General features: G+C 46.5%; 1 protein-coding gene and 1 long non-coding RNA gene across 2 annotated transcripts in view; both read right to left on the bottom strand.

Moving 5' to 3' along the window:
• The window catches only part of LOC125739446 (cGMP-inhibited 3',5'-cyclic phosphodiesterase A-like), a 53,184-nt gene extending 44,509 nt beyond the window's left edge, over positions 1-8,675 (bottom strand). The window contains exon 1 of the mRNA XM_049009569.1: positions 7,003-8,675. Coding sequence (XP_048865526.1) covers positions 7,003-7,896 — 894 coding nt within the window. The 5' untranslated portion in view covers positions 7,897-8,675. The remainder of the gene's footprint in view (positions 1-7,002) is intronic.
• Positions 8,676-14,365: 5,690 nt separating this feature from the next.
• On the bottom strand, positions 14,366-18,376 carry LOC125739447 (uncharacterized). Its single transcript, XR_007397162.1, has 4 exons — positions 18,178-18,376; positions 17,929-18,037; positions 15,509-15,598; positions 14,366-15,002 (listed from the first exon to the last, which is right to left on the bottom strand). It is a non-coding gene; the product is annotated as an uncharacterized LOC125739447 (long non-coding RNA).
• Between the last annotated feature and the right edge of the window lie 2,988 nt (positions 18,377-21,364).

Raw genomic sequence — 21,364 nt, forward strand, 5'->3', positions numbered from 1 at the left:
ACTGGTGCTCAGGCACGGCAGATATGAGACATGCGAGTGGAATTTCAACGTGGGCTCGGCTACACCCCTGGCTAAAGAGAGGGAGGAAGTGGGGAACATCTGGTGACTCCAGATCAGTAGCCCCCCAAATTACTGATTCCTATTCCCAAAGGCAGTGACAGCGCTGGACTACAGCCCCCCTTCTGGTTGTACTCGCTGGAACTACAACACCCACAATGCAATACAGCCACTGTAGTTCACTACGTGTGCAGAATGAAGCTACACAGCAGGATAAGTAGTCCCAAATCCTTTAAGGAACACTGCTGTTGTACTCTTGTGGAGAAGAGGAACCTAACCAAACCTAATTCAATGGAAACATACATGGATCTGGCATTTCCATTAAAGGGCCGGTACACGTTTTTTATTGGCTGCGCTGACCCACTATGCACACGTGCCATGACACCGTGTCTGATCCCCTTCACATCAACCTACTGGGTTCACTGCACCCCCTTCCCCCAATCTGTTCCCCCACCCCGCCAGCATTCGCAGGTGCATAAGGGGGTTCATTCATTAGCAGCCACACACCTGATGAGTGGGGGAACACACACTGAGCAGGCAGGTGCAGAAACGGACCCAGAGCACAGTTTGAAGAGGCCCCAGGTCCCGAGCCCCAGGGGATGGACAAGGTTTGGCAGCCACTGGTACCACCAGGCAGCTGGAGCATTTAGTGCACAGACCAGCAGGGGGCGCACCTAAGGGTCCCGTCCCTCTGTTGTCTTTTATTATTTTTACAGAGAAACATAAAGATGTATCAATAAATATGCAAAAAGTGTTAAAGAAAAAATGACTATGGGGCACATTTAATGGGACTATTTCACATTTTTCTGTTAGTCTCCTAGTGTGATTTTCGCCACATTGCTTTCTATTCACGGGTCTGGACGGCTTCTGCAGTGAGAGTTTCCCTTTAACGGCATCCTGATCGACTTTTCGAGTGCGAGCTGACCGTTCTAATAATCCTTCAAGGTTGTGAAAGCATTCTATTAATGCAGCGAAATCCAAACCACAGATGCTCATGGGAGAGCCGGTTACGTCAATGGGGGAGTCAGTCCCTCCCCCGGTCGGCCCGCTAGCCCGAGGTAAGTGTGGTGCAAGCCAAAAAACGCAGAGGAAGCTGTGGATTTGCAGGCCACGTTCTGCATTCTTCCAGAACATTCCGCAAAGGGCCTCCGTCTGTATCCTTCCAGGTGATGGGAGCGTGCGCCTGTACCCGCCTCCCTGGTTGCTCTGCATGATGTGTGGGGGCCATGTAGCCAGCCTGGCAGGTTCTGCATGTCTCTCCTGCTGACCCGCTCCCCCCAGAGCCACAAAAGATTTGCTCGGTCTAGAAGAGAACTGCTGCGCTGTGCTGCGGGGAAACGCCGGACCCAAACCGGGACAGCGCCCTCAAGCCACCGATAAGGAAACAGAGGCGAAGGAGACCTTGCCGTTCTGTGGGGCAGGATGTCGACCCCGAAACGACTTCAGCAAAACTTACGAAACTGCTACGTTATAACTGCTGGCTTCACAAATCACTGAGTCACATACTGTAAGTGACTAAAGCTTGCGAGCAGCCGGGTCTAAGCGAGCCCTCCATCCTGTGTCTGCAGCGCGGGGCTTTTTGGGAACTGTCCTTTTTCGCAACACGGGATTGGATCTCAAACAGGGGTCCTTACACTACAGGGAAGAGCTGCCCCCATTGTGCCTGATCTCTCCATCTGCACTGCAGGATCAGCCTCGCTCCCCCCTGCCCCCCTGTCAAGACGTAGTTCACTCTCAACTACAATAGCGAATAAAAGCGGGTTTGTTATCTTTGAAAATGTTTAAAATATTACTGATTGTTTTTGGATCCAGTTCCACTGGAAGTCATTACCATTTGTCTAAAATAGCTTATCACAGGAGTCTATAAGGAATTTCCTTATCCGACTTGGATAATATTTGTGTTGGTGTGAGTACAGACACGGTTGGGCTGCACCCATTACTCCTGCGAGGATGTGATGAGATTGGGAGGAGTGAGCCACACTTATACCACCTGTCAATCACACACAGCAGACTAAAAACCCATCAGCATATTCAACACATCAGCAGCTGGCCTCACCCACACACCACCATGCACGCTCATGATTGACATCTCTCCTGACCAATAGGGCCTGCCACCCAGCAGAAATCAGCATCAGTGTCTTAATCAAATCATAAACCGGAAGCTAAATTACTTCCATTTCAAAATTAATCCACATAATAAGGAACAATTTAACTAACCCTTCCAATAAAACCAACACATTCAGTTTAATTATTTGCTGCTGACAGATATTACGAACTAATATGTAAAAAAAGCATCATCTGATACAGAAAAACCCAGAAAATCTCTATAACGAATTTCTGAAAGTGACTGCAGTAGAGTTTGCAATATAACGCCTTATAAATAATATAATATAAATATAAATAATCTCATCGCATATATAAAATATGAATTGAAAGGCTCCTCCTAGTTCAAACACAATAAAAAAAACCATTATTCTGTCAGTCCCAATAAAGTGCAATGCGAACTGCCTGCGTTACATAAACTAGTAATGACTTTACTTTAAGCTGCTGATTTCCAGCGGACAATGCGACATTGTGAAACGCCGCTGCTCCAAGAACCAACAGCCTCTGGACCAGGGCTCTGAGTCATAAATAATACATTACGGAAAGCTTGTTTATTATATCCTGCTTTCCTCCAAGGAGCCCGGTGCCAACGGGAAGCCTTCGTAAGGCAGCGGCGCGTTTGGGGTAGACGGGGCAGCTGGGGCTTTTTAAACAATTTCTGAAGATGTGAAATAAACAGAGAGCAGATACACGGCCCCGTGTTTCATGTCCAAGAAGCGGTTTCCGGTCGCACGGACCTGCGTCGGGCTGCCCGGTATGGGGAAACTGGAGCGCTGCGCCACCCCACGCCGCCGCCGCCTCCTCTCTGCGTGGCGCCTCGGCCGCATCAAATCGGAGACTGATCTCCGAGGAGGGGAGCAGGTGGCGGCGTTTACGGGAATACCCCCGAACAGGTGGGCAAAACTCCATCTGGGGAGCCCCACCCCCACGCCCCCAACATGCCACAATGAGGCAAGTTAGAGCTCTGTAACCAAGCCTCTCCTCCAGCATCCTTCCCTGCATCCTCAATGCGCACACCTGGCTCCACAGTATGTGTGTGTGCGCGCGCGCGCGCGTGTGTGTGTGTGCGTGCTTTTCTAGTTGTTATATTGTGGGACCAGATTTCCCCACAGTTTGATAAAAACAAAAACAAAAAAATAAAACTGCAATCAAAAAAATAAAACAAAAAAAATCCTTCGGAAAAAAGTCTTGTACATTGTTTGGCTATTTATGGTTAAGGATGTCATAATTGGGATTAGGGTTATGTCCATAAAAGGAACGGAGAATAGCCATAATTAATAAATAAATAAATAAATAAAATATTATTATTATCCAATAATAATAATAATAATAATAATAATAATAATAATAATAATAATAATAATAATAATGAGATTTTATTGATCCCCGTGGGGGGGGGGGGGGGGGTCCCCTTTCACCTACCCCATTTTGCTCTCCAGGACATACACACAGGTGAGAGCAAGAGGGGCAGTACAGGCAGCCACCTGCAGCAGGTTCATGAAGCTGGGGGTTAAGGGCCGAGCTCAAGGGCCCAGGGATGTGGCTATTCTGCCGAGGCCGGACTTGAACTGGCGATCTTCCAATCACAGGCATAGATTAGATACAAATACGCAGACTGTGTGTGCGTGTGTGTGTGTGTGTGTGTGTGTGTGTGTGTGTGTGTGTGTGTGTGTGTTTGTTTCCTGGTGTCTCGTTGAACATAAATCACATTGCTTTCAGTCCACATCTAAAGCAAAGAAGTATATGGCTAAAATTGCCTATTGTGACGATATACGAATGAACGCATGATAGGATTCCTCTGCGGTCAATCGCTGACCCTGAAATCACGAGAAGATCACGAAATCACAGAGAATAAATCAAAGACTTTCTCCGAGAGACTGTAGGAATCCCTAAAACGCCAGCAATAATCTGCGGAGATGAAGCCCTGCAAATCCCGTTGGGCAAAACAAAAAGAAACAAGAGTACAATTCATTACACAACAGTTCAGTTAGCAGACGAATAATAAGGTCAATTTCTGCCTGATTATATCTGGATCTTTCGTGGCACTAAAGAAAACCTTTCATTATGGCGTGAAACAGACACATGCTGCATTAACTACACTGTGCGTAATCCGTAATATCCCACGGTCTCGCATGTCTGTCACTAGGCGGGCGCCAGCATCAGATTAGGTAATTAAGGCAAAACGTAAAAACACAAACGCAATAAATATATCCTAAAATGCCTGTTACGATGTTAAATTAAAACACGTGCAGCTTAATTTAATCTTAACATCTAACACCATAGTGAAATGCTTTTTTAATGGTAACTATTTTGCAACAATATTCTCAGTGTCGCGTGAAGACGTCACAAATTACATGGTTAGGAACTCTGGCAAGAAGTAGTTTTATCAACGAGTAAAAGTCAAATTCAGGGTTAGTTAGAAAAAAATGCACGTTTTGGAGGACAGGACACGTGGTCTTACACTGACGACACAGATCGGCATTTAACAAAAAAATTACTTCAGATTTACTTTCAGGGCAATGATGAAGCTAGCGGCCTGTCTGAATCTGTTTGTTACTGCTATTTGGCTCAACCTGCCATGACCAAATCAAAACAAAGCAGCTTGTGTCCCAATTCAGGAACAAAACATGCATGTTAACATATATAATCTTCATTTATCAGTCCTCGTAGTGAAACCTCGGGAGCCGCAATTTAATATTTATTCGTAGTTGTTGTCAGGGGTGATTTGCTTCGGAGCTCAGGGGGGGAAAACACGTCACGCAATAGTCGACCAAAACAGTGGTGGTGGTGGGGGGGGGTCTCTCTATAATTTACTTAAGTTTTGGGCGGTAGTTGCGGGTAAGCAAAGCATCTCTGGCACCTGCTAAACCTTTAAACCATCAGGTCCCTGATGGAGCCATCCGGGGCGTAGCTATATATTCAGGACCCCCCCCCTCTCCTCACAAAATGTGACTAAGGGGTCGGGGGGAAGGTGTCACCAGTGTAGATACTGCCGAGTCGGCGGGGGGCTCCCACGGTAAAATTTACCTAGCGGATGTATAACGTTTCCCGAGTGTATGTATATTATTATTTTTCGCATCTAGGGGGCCCTAATAAGTGGTGCCCCCGCCAGCCCCATATAAGCCAGGGTGTCCATGCACGCTCCTCCGATGCCCAGGGGGGGGGGGGGGGGGGGGGGGAGAGAGAGAGATACGAGAATGAGACTAAACACAAATGCGGCAACTGCGGCTCGGCCACTGGATGTGCGGACTCGCCACAGCCTTGCCAATGGGCTGCATGTTAAGGACTGGATCATGTGAACTTGCACGACTTTAATTCGCAATAATTAAAAGCAAAACCCCAAAGGGCTTCCTCAAAGGCCGGACAGGAGAGACACCGCGGCAGGGTCGGTCCCCTTTGATCCTACGGTACATGCGTGTCATTGCTCATTTATTTTACACCGGGGTATAGTAATCTAACGTCGTTAGGTTTACACCAGACTAAAATCATTCATAACCAGAGATTGATGTGGCGCGGTACTCACCGGTACGCAGTACCGAGTACCGATACCTCTGTTTTTCCTCTGCAGAGTACCAAGCACCTCTCACCTAACGGTAGCGAATAGCAAGGTGAGTACCAGCGCCTACCTTTTCACACTTTAAGTACTGTTCATAGCCAGACTGAAGTGTTCATCTTTTTTGTGAAAATACAAACCCGCTGACTTCTTGAAATAATGCAATTCAATCTCCAAATTCTTCACGTCATATAGGCACACTGTAATTATATAAGTCATAATAAGCAGTCATACCAGAAACGATTAATTATTGACAAAATGAAAATTGCTGATTCTGGTCACTTTAGCCTACCACACTGGCTACATAGAAAAATCTGACAACAACAAAACATGTCAAATGCCACATAAAATCGTAAATCTGTGGTATTGTATAGTGCCACGTTCCAATACTGTGATTAGTTTAAAATGTAACATATTAAAATATTAAGGGTTTATTAGTTAAACAGTTGGACGGGTTTAGCTTTGGGCTGAATGTGAAGAGCTTATTAAAGAGCCAGTCCAGAGGAGCGTCCTGTCCCCTCTCACGTCAATGCCGACGTTACTGAGCCCGAGTGAAACTTCTTAATCCGCTTTCATAGGCCTTTCCCCTGCTGATTTCACGTCTGAGGCCGGTCACCTCGCTCTAGGAAATCACACTCGAAAAGCCTTTCTCGCTACCACCACTCCCCCCCCTCCCCCCCGTATTTAGTACCACGCCGAACCGCGGACCTTCCCGCAAAGCCACAAAAAAAGCCAGAATGGCAGCGTTGCGCAGAGAATCTCATGGATTAGTTTTATGCATCTCATAAATCCTAGTTTAATATGTGATGGTAGCGTGGGGGGAAATCCATTGTTAAATGATAATTGCGCACAAAACAGAAAACCTTCATAATTTAGGTTCCCCGGAGGCAACAGTGAAGATTAAAATGCCAAAGTTTAGTGATCGTTCATCAAAGCAATAAATTGCAACACCTTTATTTTATTGCAAACTATTATGAATGTTATCTCGGACATATTCTGACTACTCATACGCTGACAAACCGCCCATCGGCTATGCTTTCACTACAATATTGCAGATAATAATCATTGCCTTTCCGTATCAGTACGACACAAAACAAGCAAAGAATTCAGAAGCAAAACAGTGCACGCATAACAGCAATTAAGCTGCTTTAAAGCTATTTTTTTGCTTTGCGTCAGTATTTTCCGTCAGATCCAAAGCCACCGTGAAAAATCAGAAATGCCGCGCAGCGTGCGCGCCTGATTGAAAGTGATGCGTTAATATCGAACGGGACGGAAAATAAACTTCTTACCTGCTCCCTCTGGATGCATGGCAGCGACGTCCTCCTGTGCGGCTTGCTGTTGGACTGATTGTGTGCCATGTCTGAGGAGATCACGGAGCTAGACCTCCTTCGTCTCTTAAATACCGGGATCTCTTCCTTCGCTTTGGTCACGGAGGCGCAGCCCTCCTCGGGTGAGCCTTGGTCCGGCAGGAGCCTGTCCGCATACCTCGCCAGTAGGATGCCCAGCACTCCGATCAGATACGCCAAGTAAGGCCTCCAGCTGGCCCGAACTTTGTTCAGGGAAACTACCGAAATGGTCCGGGCGACGTTGATGAGAACGATTATGGATACTCCCTGCTTTAGTCTCAGCACCATGAGTGCCCCGCTTGCCAGGCAAGCGAGCACCGCCGCGGAGGAGAGGAAGAGACCATCCGCCCAGCGCAGGAGAGACTGCGCCGCCGCTTCGCCCAAGTGACACACTGTCAAAAGCAAAAGGGCAGTCCTGACAGCGAGCCCGGAGCGGATCAGGTACAAGCCGACCCAGAAGAAGGCACATACGAGGGTGAAGACGGCGGAAAGTAAATGCCACCAAGTTAGAAACAGCTCCTCCGCGCAGCCCGACGCGAAACGCAGAGCGGATCCGGACGGTCCGCCGTGGATGCGCTCAGTCTCCGCGTCCGCTAATTTATCCACCAGGGCGAGGAAAAGCGAAAGCGACCCCACGCACAGCGCCGAGGAGAGTCCGTGCAAACTCCGTATTTCGCTCAGACGCAGCCTCAGCCACGCCGTGCACTTGGGGTCCTGGGACAGGGGGGTGACACATGCTTTCACGTAACCATTGCGATCCAGGCTGCGGGGGCTTTTCCCAGTCGCACCTCTCCGTGCAACCCGGCTGCCGTCTGACTCCGCTGTCACGGCCATCATTCACACTTTGTCTTCTAATGCATATGTTTGGTGTCTACGCTACATGCAACATTGTATTGAAGATCACAATAGTATAGTTACTAAAGAAATCCACTGGGAAAATACTACCATCCTCCAAAAAAGCATTTAAAAGAGAGAGAGAGAACCTAATAAAGGGGTTGCCAAAGTTTGACAAACCGTGAAGGTCCCACTTTGTCGCATTTTAACAGATCTTTCTTGCCCTGTCAATTTGCCCCCCTTTTGTCTGTCGGTCCTCAAATAAAATATTGCAATCAGCAGCCAGTGAATCCGCGTTATCAGCGACTCGCTCCTCCGCTGGGCTCCATCCTCCTTCGGGTCGCCCCGTCTCCCCTCAGCGCTTCAAAACTGGAATTTCGGCTGCAGATGCAATCCTTTTTCCGATCTCTCCGCAACGCTAGACTGGACTGCAGTCATATTATAGCGATAATCCCCCCCATTTCCAGGATAACGCTGTCGATGTCCCGCCGTTTAAACTAAAAAATGAGAGCAGACGCTTTGGTGAAGGATCTGAAGTGCGAGGACACAAAAAGAGGGGGGAAATACATGGTAAGCGTAGGAGCCATGGTCGCCGGAGCAGTTAAACACCGCCACTGTCTTGCACTGCAACCGAATTCAGCATCCGTGCATCCGGAGGTCCAGCGGACCGACAGCCACACCGCTGGGACCGTGAGCAGAGCCAAAGCTACAGGCGCTGTCAGATGATGCTGTCTATATTTGAACAGGGGGGCTATTTAAACGCTGGATTTTTTTCACCCCGTTTTCTCAACACTCAAATCCACCCACATCTACACAGTTCGTTCAGAGCTACAGCCTACTACAGCTATAATTATTGCACGTCGTTAATCGCACTTAAAAGTCTGGAAGAGAGCGGACTGCTTTGTCTCGGCTCCCCGGAGACCATATATACGTAAGATGACTTAAACAGTATTGACTAAAAGGCCACGGGTGGAAAATAAAAGCGGGGCTTTTCTCACCCACTCAATATCCCTTTCATGTTCCCTGTAATACACATTACTACGGAGTTTAATTAGCAATTACTACCTTTTATCGATCATTTACTTAACTCATTTTTCCCTGACAATGGCTCGTTATAAATAAAGCGTTTAACGGTCTGCTCAGGCTGCTTTCATCACGTGGAGGTGGCGTCTTTGGTACTTGGATGCCGGTGTTATGGAGATGCATGGAGTGGACTGCAGATACAGCGAGAGAGGTCCTGATCCACAGGGACACAAGCATGAAGATTAAAGGCCAGAGGTGGCAATTTCAGGTCCAGAAAGTAAAAAAAATCCAGACCATGATTTACTTTCAACCAACCAGTTGAGCATAAGGAGTCACAATCACAGAGTACTCATCTGGTTGGTTGAAACAAAATCGTGGTCTGGATTTTTACTTTCTGGACCTGATATCTCCACCTCTGTTAAAGGCTATACAACCATCTTCTAAGTCTGGACATTTGAGCAGCACGAATGCTTGTCTCACTCGTTTACTTTCTCTGTCAAAAGACAGACGTTTCTGGTATACGTATCCCATGGTACACAGCGCGCCTTACACTCAAAGGCAGAGCGGTCCGAGGAAGGTTTCAAAATGCTGCGCAAACTACAAGTCACAAAAATTCGTTATAGACTCAGGGGGAGTTTCCGTAATGAGAAATGACTTTGCAATTGGTGGCACCTTGGTCGGCACATGAAAAGAGTGGATCTGCTTTCTAGCAATCAAATAAATAAATAAATAAACAACAGATCCAGGTATGTGGGAGAACACGGGGGAGAACACATATGCTCCGCCCACACAGTGACGTAGCCATCGTCTGTGGAGGTGTGAGGCAGCCAAACGGCCCAGATGCTACTGGTCTAACCCTAATCCTTTCATGTGAATTTCTGCGGCACCAATAAATCACTTTGACCTCCGTAATTTGTACAACATCTGTAGCCACACACTGTACCTCCTTGATCCCGAGTGTTATTCTATTATTTTGTGTGTATTTTGTGTATTTGAACTATTGGATGCCTATATTTCCTTCAGGATCAATAAAGTATCAGCCTGTCTGTCTGTGTGTCTCTCTCTGTCCATTGTTCTACATAGTACTTCCAGCATCACAAAATGAGACGGATTTTGTTTATAGAGTTGTGTGTGATGTTTGTGTATATGTATGGTCGGTTGATGGCCAGTTTTTCGCTGGTACTTGTAACTAGTGACATGGTGTATTGCAACAGCAATAAAGGGTTCTCATCATCATCAGTTGTAACCCGGGTTACCAAGACGGCCAACATCAGACAGTGACTGACCTTCATTACCAAACCCTCAAGTTGTTTTTCCAACGCGAACAAGCCCTAATTAAATGCACAGGCATGTCGAGCACCATCCTGACCAAACAACCATTTTCCAGTCGCCAGAAAGCCCAAACTAAAGGCGCAGGGACTCTGCAGAGCTTCTACTCACAGACACGTCCCTTTACCAGCCAGACCATATTCCTTGGGTGAGGATGGCAAACTTCCTGCCAGCTGCCAGGCTGATGAAAATGACTGGAAAACCCACATAAGAATGTTTACGCTGGAGCGGAGAAGTAAAACGACTGATCCTACTCTGGTTCCGTGAATACTCTCGCAGCTGAGAGATGACTTTGTTCAGCTGGTAATGACAGCCAATCACTGCTGTCGAGCACGAGACACGTGCAAACCCACCTGACAGGCGTGAGAGCAGCTACTGGTGAGGCACAACTTCAGTGTTTCGCTGGTCACAGATAATCTTGGACGTAGCAGCATCTGGCTAATGGAGACATTACCTGAGCAGAAAGTTGCCAAGTGTGTATCCGTTGAAGGGCAAGTTAAAAAAAAAAAAAGAACACTCAGTGAGGTACAGCTTGTAGATCAGCGGAGCATGTTTTTAAGAATCAGATCAATAACAAACCAAGTCCAAGTAAGTTTATTTGACATACAATGGGCACCATTAACACGCTTAAAGGGGACACAATCAGACGATGAGGGAGTGGGACCCGGATACAGACTGTGGACACCCCGCCAAATGACAGATATCACTGGAATATGGGCACGACTAAAGACAGACAAGCTTTCTGGGATATCGTTGGCCTAAAACGGTTGATTTTGTGACAGCATCTTACCCAGTAACTAACTGGGGTTCACAACAAGAACCTTCTTTGACCAAGAGTGAAGTCCGCTCAGCAATCAGCTGGAGAGAGAGTGAGGAGCCGGAAAGTCAACAGGATGGTAAATTCCCCCCGTCAGAAGGACACCTGATCACTTTGAAAGAGGCTGACTGAGAAGAGCAGCTCACGGGACTGGTGGTTATAAGGGTACACTGTCATCACTGCAGTACAGGGGACCCCTACAGGCACTCACAGTCACATGGGCAACTGTACAGTGAACAAGCTGCATTTCTTTAACATGTGTACCACACATACAGAAGTACTCCATTTTCTCTCAGTTTTCTATAAACTGATCAGTATAATCATGTTGAACATGCTTATAACAATGGTAAATCTTGGTTAATACAGAGCTTGATTTAACAGGCAATTCCTTCAGTTTTACCGTAGTATACCTTCTGAACCAACAGCTATTCTTTAAGCCCAAACATCAAAATCATTATGGTCACGTTTTAAGAAACTGGTATAAAAGTACGTGTTTTTCCTGGTGGAGCTGCACGTCGCATGGAAGTCTATGTTGCACCAATGCCATTCATATTTCTAGGCATCCTTACAATCGGACACATTTCTTGTGATCGTAATCCAGGCCGTCATTAGCGGGGGTGTCAGGTGGTTAGGGACTGGCGCGGCTGTGGTTCAGCCAAGAATGCAACCAGCATCGTTCCACACGAGCTGTCTGGTGAGAAGCCAGCACCCCACAGGCCCCCGCCGAAGATTGTGAGATTCACCGAGATTTATCCGAGATTTCAGCCTGGCCCCTATTTCCCGCCACTGTTAATGCTGAGCCAAAGCCAAACGAATGTTTTTTTAAAAGGGAGCAAAACACTTTTTGTCAATGGAAATATGACACCATCTCCACGGCAACGACTGAAGTATTTTTGGAGGGAATGGAGGACATCAAGCAATTCAGTTATGCGTTTACAAAAAAATGTGTCTTTGTACATTCACCAAAACCCAAAGAGCAGCAGATTGTCAGAACATGACATATAATCGCTGGATTGTTTCTGCTGATAAAAGTTAGGCACTCAGGAATTCTCTCTCATCATTAACATTTCCCACATTTAAGACATATTTCTAACTGGCCCCTAAGCAAGCCTGGAAAAAAGACTAATGAACATTCTGTTGATGTTAGTCCCGAGCAAGTTTGCCCAAAATGATGATAATTAACGTGGAATGCGCCCATTTCCACATCTGACTGTTTGGTGCGACTGGTGTGGCTCAGCCCCGGACCGGAGATCTGCAGATGTACAGAAACTCTGGTTACAGAGTGACTGTGGTCAGACCGCAGGGTCTCCAAACGTGTCTGTGGGGTTGGGGGAGCAGAGGGTGATTTTTTAAACGGAAATCAATCAGGTCACAGAACATTCAAAAACAAAAGCACTCCAGGTGTACAGCTCAGCTCACTTCCTATTTGTTTGCATGCGAAATACACTACATTCTAATTGTTTTCACTTTTATACATAACTGGGTCAAATAAAATAAGAAAAACAAACTTCACAGAAGGAAAACAAAACGAGATTGACAGTATGAACAGTGCCACTCAAAAAACGAGGTGAAGGGCACATCCTCTTTGGACCAAAGCTAAACGAAAGCGTGATCGCCAAAGCCCACAGTGTGCGTAGCAATCCTTCAAAGCCAGGATCTCTGCTAATCCAATCAACCTTCTCGAATCCACCATCAGAGCCTCAGGGCCCCGACTTTACTCAAAACGGTGCACAGTCCTCATTTTCTCCGAAGATCACGAGCCCCTGGAGCAGGCGGAAAGCGATTAATGGCATCCGCACTTAAAACGATCCAGATTTTCCAAACAACTGCCGTCAGCTTCTCGGCCGCAAATTGCAGTAATTTCTAATCACAACACTGTTCATCCGCGGGTCAGCACCGGGGGTCACCGACTTGGTGCGCAATTGGGATCATCATTACTCAGGAAATCAGACGTGGCCCAAGGCTGCAAACCCAACACCGGGTACAGAAGGATTCCCCCTCTTTTTGTGTTATATTTTGGTTGTTGACACCTCGCACTGCTGACCAGGAAGTGGGGGTGTGATGGAGAGCAGGGCGCCATGGCGACGGTCTCAAGGGTGGGGTGGGTTATGAGGTTGGCTGGGATACGATCACTGCTCCACATCGGGGCACTTTATCTCGAAGAAATGCAGCTGTATAAATACGCGACCAAAGGCATGCAATCATTGCGACGACCAAACGAAAGGATGGCGCGAGATGGAATTCACTTTAGGACAAGATCTACGTGTTCGTTACCCTGGTGTAACTAGTGGGATGTGAGCGCTACATTGTAATCATGCATCCAATTGGCATTTAAATTTAGTTCCTCAGAATTTTAAAGCAATTCATAAATTTTGTTTCCCACTGATACTGCAGTATGAAACGATTCCAGTCGTGCACCTTTCTTAAGGGTAATACAGTAACACACAGAGTCAGCTACTTTTATGTGAGGTGTTTCCTGCTAAGTCACCTGCTGGCCCCTTCTTGCCAGAGTTTTCTGAATGTGGAGGGGACGTTCATGGTTCATACCGACCTATTAGAAACACTCGGATAGTACAGAATGTACCAAGTGCAAATATATTATAATTCTTGACTGGAGAATAGTGGATAATAGATTTCAAGCCGCAGAGGACCCCGAGCATGACAACAGAGCATTAAACCAGCGCTGTGAAATCTGGGGCTGTTCGCTCCCCTTGGTGCATGATGAAAAGGCAGCGGCTCAGAAGCAGTGAGAGCTGAAGCTTAGCCTGGCGTTGTTGCGCGAATGTTTCCATCCACAAGACCCCCAGCAAGTGACCGAACTCAGCCTCCATTAAATGGGTATTAGTTTACCCAGACTAACTTCTCACAACGCCTCACTCAGATGCATGTTTGAAGGCTAGTTCTCCACTGCTCATTCCATCGTCGTCTTGAGAACTAAAGAATGTTTTGTGGAATTCCGTCAAGTAATATAAAATAAAGGTGTATATCTTGTTTTTGTCAGACGGGGCAGCGTAACGAACCCCTATTTGCTTAAGGGCCGTTAACGCTGGCATCCACTACACCAGCACACAAAAGCCAGCTTTCAGATGGCACCGGGTTGGTGGGACGCGGGCCAAGGGGCCCGGCTGCTCGCTTTCAGAACCTGGCTGGTTACCGGGTGTGTTTTCTTAAACACCGAGACGCTGTTAAAAGTGCAAGTGAAAAACAGTCGGCTGGGGAGGAAGGGGATTCATTCCTGGTCTCAAAAAAAAAAAAGGTGAGGCAGGAAAACACAGAGACAGGAGGTCATACTGCGTGTTTGTGGAGTTTTGGAGTCTCCTCTTCAGGGTATTGGTTGTGGGGGTCGGAGCTTCCTGGTTAAATGAATCCTTTACCTCAACATTTTGCTTCAATGCAAGTCGACGGCTTGAAATGTCAAAACACGTTTCTCATTAGGGGACGTAAGTGAGCTTCAGATGTTCTACTGAAGAGCCGAAACTGGAAAGAAAGCTAGGTATGGATGAGCACCCAACCGAAAGATGGTCTGTCAGAAACAAACACGTCTGTCTAAACGACAGCAAACATTTCTGTTTAGGCTGCAATGCAGGAGAACAAACAGAAACTGAACAACATTCTCCAATGACATTTTCTGATTTTTGTGTAATCATGCATCTGTCAGAGACTAAAGCTACATCACAGCACAGCTCACTCATTATTGGGTATCCACAGTGCTTCCCAACATCGGCCATGCTCTGTGGCTTTTCCCGAGTTCTTCACTGGCTGACAAAAGTCCAGTGAGAATTTGAGAGGCATCTGAAAGATCCACATCGTCTCCTTTTCAGAGAGTCCAAGAGAGTCATGGAAAATTACGGTGACTTGTAGCCAGGAAACCCATCGGGAGGAGTCACTTCACCTCTGTGCAATGTGAGGGTTGCAGTGATGTTCATCAGGAGAACCATTTCTGGAGAAATGTCACTGTCAGTCCAACTTACTGCCACACAGCTTCCCCACATACATATCAGTCATGAAATTCGGGAGACCAACTACGATTAATATATTACACTGATGTGGTTGAAAAGAGCAGAGTTCTCTTTCATCTCTGGTTGCACTCGCACAACTGCAACTACCGAGAGCCAACAAGAGAGGGCTAACGAAAGCTAATATGAAAGAGCTACTGAACCCTAATGTGGGAGGGCTACTGAAAAGTAACATGGGCTACAGGAAGTAAAATGGCTACAGGAACTTAATATGATATGGCTATAGAATGCAAATTTTAAACCACTACAGAATGCTAACGTGAAATGGCTACAAAAAGCAAATAGCAGGTCTGGCTGAAGACAGCAATCACTGAAATCCTTCACTTAAACATTCCCACACTGGCGCCTTGAAAAATGAACATATTTCCACTTGCTTTTGCTTAGACTCACAGAAGGAAAGAAAAACGTTACAGCCGTTCGTCTATCACACCTGATATTCAGGGCGACGTCTGCAGCTCAGTCGAAACCTTTCCTTTCATCTCCATTCTGCCACATCTTGCGACAGGGGAACTGTTCCCTCCTGAAATTGGACGGTCGTTATGGTAAATGTGTCATGTTTGAGTAATCCAGTCCTCCATTCAGAAAAGCACATTGCCCAGGCTAATTGCCTGAAATGGAAACTCCAGTCCGTAACTGGAGAACGTGAATGTAGGCACTGGCTGACCTTCAGCCTGGTCATTTTTTTTTTTTCAACGGAATACCTGACCACCTGGCAATAGATGCAGGGCTAATGCATTTACGCCCCGTACTCCAAAAATGTCTATAAATGCCACCTTCAAATATGGGCAGTCTATAAAAACATACCCCACTGCTGGCCTGCGTTCACCTTTCGATAGCTTATTCTTTAACGTCTGTTTAGAAAAAGGGCTTTTATCCTGCATACCCAACGTGACCATTTATTCGTGTTGCCATCACAAAGTATGGCGCCATCAAACAGCCCAGCTGCTGCTACGGAAACCGCGACAAGTGATCCATAAATGCAGCCCCTCTGGCCAAGTGCGGATGTGTTCTGCTCTAGCGTTCCCCTGGTCTGTCCCTGAAGCTTAATGGGAAACACCTACAGTGTAGGTATTTTAAACAAGGACTTTTAGGGGAATGGAAATACTTCGAAAATCGGACCTTTTTTCTTCAGCTTCCCAACCGCAGCAAGCGCACCTAAAAATATTTCCCTGACAGTTTGAAAACTGCAAAGCCCACAGAAAAAAAAAAAAAACAAAAAGCTTCTGGCTGTCTCAGAAGGCATCTATCGTTACAGGAAAAGAAAAGATGGTCTTAAGCAGATCAAGAAGAACCCACTAGATTCTCAAACTCGTCCACTTATCGAGCCCAACATCAATCAAAAGGAAAGGCTGAAGCTTTTGCAGGAGCCCAGTCTGGGACACATTGTGAAAAACATCACAAAAATATCACATCTTTAAGGCGCAGTACAGGTTTAAGGAAACCACAACAGATGAGGATTCTCAACCGGTGGGAATTCTTCATAATTTGGGGGGAAATAAAATCGACACGGAACAGCACAGCGATAATAAAAAAAAAAAAAAGTGCAAAACAAACTTTCTTTTTTATTTATCGAAATTCATTACTACTGGCTCGTCCAGGGAGTTTCAATACTCAATGATCAGCATTTGAATTATCCAAAAAATGACTTACAGCTTTGCTGATTTACTTGTCTAAAGTACAGACTCATACCCGAGCTGGGAAGCTGCCCCCCTGATTGCCTGATGTAAACTCCAGGTGAGGCCCCCTTACAGGCACTTGTCAGGCCTCGCGTGGCACCTTGCAGAGTAAGCCTGCACATCGGCAGCTGAGGTTAAGCCCAGGCGGAACCAAAGCAGTGGGAGGGCAGGCTGGGGGCCCATTAAACCATCCAGTGCTATTCTCCCCATGTTTTCTTTCAACTTACGTGTAAAGTGAATTTGTATAAATTGGCCCCGTTTTCAGTCTGAAAATATTTATGATACTGCTGTGGAAACGGATGTAAAAATATAATCACTCATAAATTGCTTCAAAAACATAGGGAAAAAAATAGATTTAATTTAAGAACAGGGCTGCCAGTTAAATGCTCAAATACCTAATTTGTATATAACGTAAATCCAGAAATGCTGTACTTTTCATACATTTGTCTGAATATTTCCTTAAATTGTGAAACAATTTTTTTTTTGTCTCGTGTGGGCAAAGGGTCACCCTTCATCGAAGACCAAGCCAGACACAAATACGAGGAGCAAAGCGAGAAAGTCAGCCAACATCCACTTAAAAAACAAAAAAAAAAAAAAGAAAAGAAAAGAAACTGGACAGAGGTGGATTTAGAACGGCAAGGGATAGACTCTAGATTCATTTAAAGTCATTTTCCTTAGAAAGAGGTTTCCTTATTGGTGCTTGAAGGACTAATAGAAGCACCCTTTAATTCTGCAAGCCGGGGACAATCTACCAGTCGGTCACTGTCCCGCTCGGCCTGCCAGCTTCCTCTGATTGGGGGGGGCGGCAGGAATGAGACCCTGTTTCTCTTGGTTTCTGAAATATCTGCAGCCTCTTGGAGCTTCGGCCCCCACAGACGCTAACTGCGGTGTCGTTTTACACCTCGAGCGGCCAAGGCGAGCTGTCGGACTGCAAGCCGCCCCCATAAAAGAGCCCTCACCTCACCCGCTAAAAAGTACCACACCCCAAATTAACAATGTTCATACAAAACGGCATGCTGGGAACTGAAGAAACACACCCGCCTTTGATACAAAACCACCGCTAAGAATAACCAATAACATTAACCCAGTCTTACCAAGTAAACTTTTTAAAACAATCCTGTTTCCAAGTTCGGTTTTATAGGTTTGGAATATTAAAGGTTCTGGTTCTTAATACCTCATTGGGACAGGAAACTGACATTGCCGTTGGCAGCAAGATCCACCCACCAGGACAGACAGACTGACACACTGCAGAGGAAAGCTGTCCGGCTTCTGAGGAACATTACCTAGAAGACAGGGCAATTGGCAATAGAGGGTTGGGGGAAACAGGCGTATGCTGAATTAAAAAGAAAACCCGTAAAGGGACAAGATATCATACATCTCTGTCTGTTGCTGGATAATGAGTTAAAGGTGTCAAACTGCTTACCGATGCATGGTGCGTTCGGTTTCGGTGAACAATTAAAATGCATTTAGGATAAAATAATCCCCATTATTTACTCGTTTTTTAGCTGATTGTCACGAATGCCTAGAGAATGCAAATTCCGCAATAAGAAACGGAGTTAAATCCGGCCTGAGTCCCCTCTGGCAGCTGGGTTTATCTGCGGGTGGAAGGCGAGTTTGATTAATTAAACCATTCAGATGGCGTAGTTTTAAAAATTAAGCACGCCGCCTGCCGAAACTAGCGAGCTCTCCGCCCGGCCCCTCCTCTACTGAGCAGGGACGCCCCTTGTCGGGAGGCAGCGGCGGCGCCAGTTTAATAAGTGACAGGTGGGCAATTATTAAAATTACTATGCAAAACATAATAGAACCATTACCGTAAGTATCTCAATGGAAGGGCGGGTAAGTTTTTTAAACATCTCGATATGTTCTGATGACGATGGCTGGAAGGACAAGGGACGTGAATTTCCCAGAATCCGCTTGCCGTAATACATCTGTCAAGGTGAAAATGAGACTAAATTTATGAAACGCTATTAAATGCATCACTTCACGTTTCTTACCGGCTTCTATGAACAATCCATTTACCGTAAATATTCTGTTAGAATGCAAATTTTTTAAAGGATCAAGGTAATAGACGTTTGCTTTTAAACTATGAACCTCAAACTGTCTACTACACCATGTAGGATATATTTTGTTGCAGTTGTATCTGTGTCTATGTGTATGGAACAAGGTGTCCCCTGCTTTGAGATTTATGCTGTGTAGGACAGCCCCCCCCCCCCCCCCCCCCCACACACACACACACACACACACACACCCCAGCAGGATCAGTGGCTGAATGATTGGTGGTTTGCTATGTCACTTGGGGAGCCTGTGTTGGCGCTGGGTCTCAGTACGAAGGAGAGGGCTGAGGGTGGCTCCGCTAGTCGGGGGGCCAGGAAACCCAGCAAACCCCCTGATTTCTCATATCAGTCCTGCGAAGGCCTGTGGTGTCATGGCGAAGATAGGCCTCCACCGCTGACTCGTCAGAGATTGAGGGAGGGGCAGTTTTATGAGGAAGCAAACCATGTTCCAGCAGCCTCCCCCTGTCTGCCAAACCCCAAACCTAGTGGAAGATATGCTGGGAAGGCACTAGGGCCATCACTGGCCTTGGCTGATGTTACGTAAGGCACTGCAATGTTACACTACCCATTCTGACCGAATAATCTTTAGGATTGTAGTTAGTAACCCGGGAAGCAAAACACAATGCAGTGCGTTACCAGCAGCCGACTTTACTCTGTATGATGTTGTTAAAATTCGCTTCTGCAGTTTGATATTTCATCAGAGCTATTCAGAGGCTTGAACTGAACCCCAAACGCACTGAGCCACCTGCTGCTACCTTATTGTGCACAGGAGAATGTCGGCATGTGGGATGATTCTGGGTTTCTCTCTGCTGGTGCCCGGAGGTGATCATAGGAGGGTGCAAGTGGGATGGGGGGGGCGCAGGATTCTGCGCTCAATCCCTCCAGAGTTGCTTCAAGTGCTGAACAGCGAATGCCGGACTACAGGACCAGCAAAATGAAAATCTACCATTGCCGTCTAATGGAGAAATAATCAAAGGGAAGACAAGAGTCTCTGCTGCATCCTACGAGACACTGAAGGAGGCAGACATGTCGCTGTACTCCGACGCCTCGCTTTTCACGACATTACATTTCCCACAGGCTCATGTAAGGAAGATCAAACACGTTTACCTCCAAAAAGCCTGCACTGCTGTAAGTGAGCCCATGAATAAACATAGTGTCTGTTTGTGTTTACAGGTGACACTTAATTCCTTGAATTTTCCTAATTAATGTGGCACACGTCATGCAGAGGTGACACGGATCCGTATGTGCGCCCCGTCATCCGTTTCCGTGAAAACTGCCACTCAGGCCAAAGCTGCTTTGGAAAAATGGGTTAGGGTGCCAACCAATCAGGTGAAAAGCCAAGAAATTACATTAAATAATGACAGAGAGCAGGACCGATATGGATACATATGAATGGCGTAAAGACGGAAAAGTCTGGGTTAAATCCCATCCAGAGTGGATAGTTCAGGTCCAGAAAGTACAAATCCAGACCAAGATTTTTTTTCAACCAACCAGTTGGGTACTCTGTGAATGTGACTCTTTATGGTCAACTGGTTGGTTAAAATGAAATCATGGTCTGGATTTTTACTTTCTGGACCTGAAATATCCACCTCTGAGCCTGTCAGAGAGACCAAAGCCCGCCCCCACAGGCCTAATTAAGACAAGCACCTCGTTAGAATTAAAGCAGCATCTGAGGGTGTTCCAGCGGGATAGCGGTGTGACACGCTGGACTTACACGCATGAGAGCCTCCCCCGGAGCAAGGCACGGGGACGGCGGTCGATTTCCTCCTCAGCGCCAGCACCGGCTCTGATGCCAACGCGGAGAGGCTGCGTTTTAACTGCCTGGGGGTCAGACGCCTGACGGCCTTCTGCCACTTTCAGGCGACACCAAGGGCGCCCTCAAGCACTACCTGCAAGTGACATGGAGAGCAGCCTCGTGCCGTACCTGCGTCTGACAGTGAGAACTGCATGGCACCACGGTTAACTGCTGTCAGGGTTATGTGACAAAACAATGCCGTGTCACATGACCATTTTACCTAGAATTCCGTGTGACAAGCACACGTCAACTCTACAGCACCAGAATGAGAAAAACTTTTACGCGTAATTTACTGGAACTGAGGTAACTAATTATACAATAAACCATCCACCCATCTACCATGGTGGCTTCTCAAGGTCTTGGAGAACCTGGAGCATATCTCAGGAAGAAGAGGGCATGAATCAGGGAGGACCTTTGAGATAGCAGCTCACCTAAACACACGTTTTCAGGCTTTGGGATGAGACGCAGAAGCGAAGCGCTGCTACAAGGGGACCGGGGACAGGAAATGAATCCATAACCTCAGGGGTATGAGTCCCCCTAAAATTACAGACATTATGTTGTTTTGGGAGGACAAATTATCCCCCACATCAAAGATCAAGTCAAAAGCAATGCCTTGTACATCTCATTTAATCCACAAAACAAGCTGGCAGAAAGTAGGCTACCGAAAAAAAAAGGTTTAAAAAGATTTTTCCGTTTCACACAGCCGCCCCACAAGGAGAGAGAATTAGGATGGAGCAGAGATATTAACTTGGAGGCTGCAG

This window comes from Brienomyrus brachyistius, chromosome 3, assembly GCF_023856365.1.
Source record: "Brienomyrus brachyistius isolate T26 chromosome 3, BBRACH_0.4, whole genome shotgun sequence".
Taxonomy (NCBI): Eukaryota; Metazoa; Chordata; class Actinopteri; order Osteoglossiformes; family Mormyridae; genus Brienomyrus; species Brienomyrus brachyistius.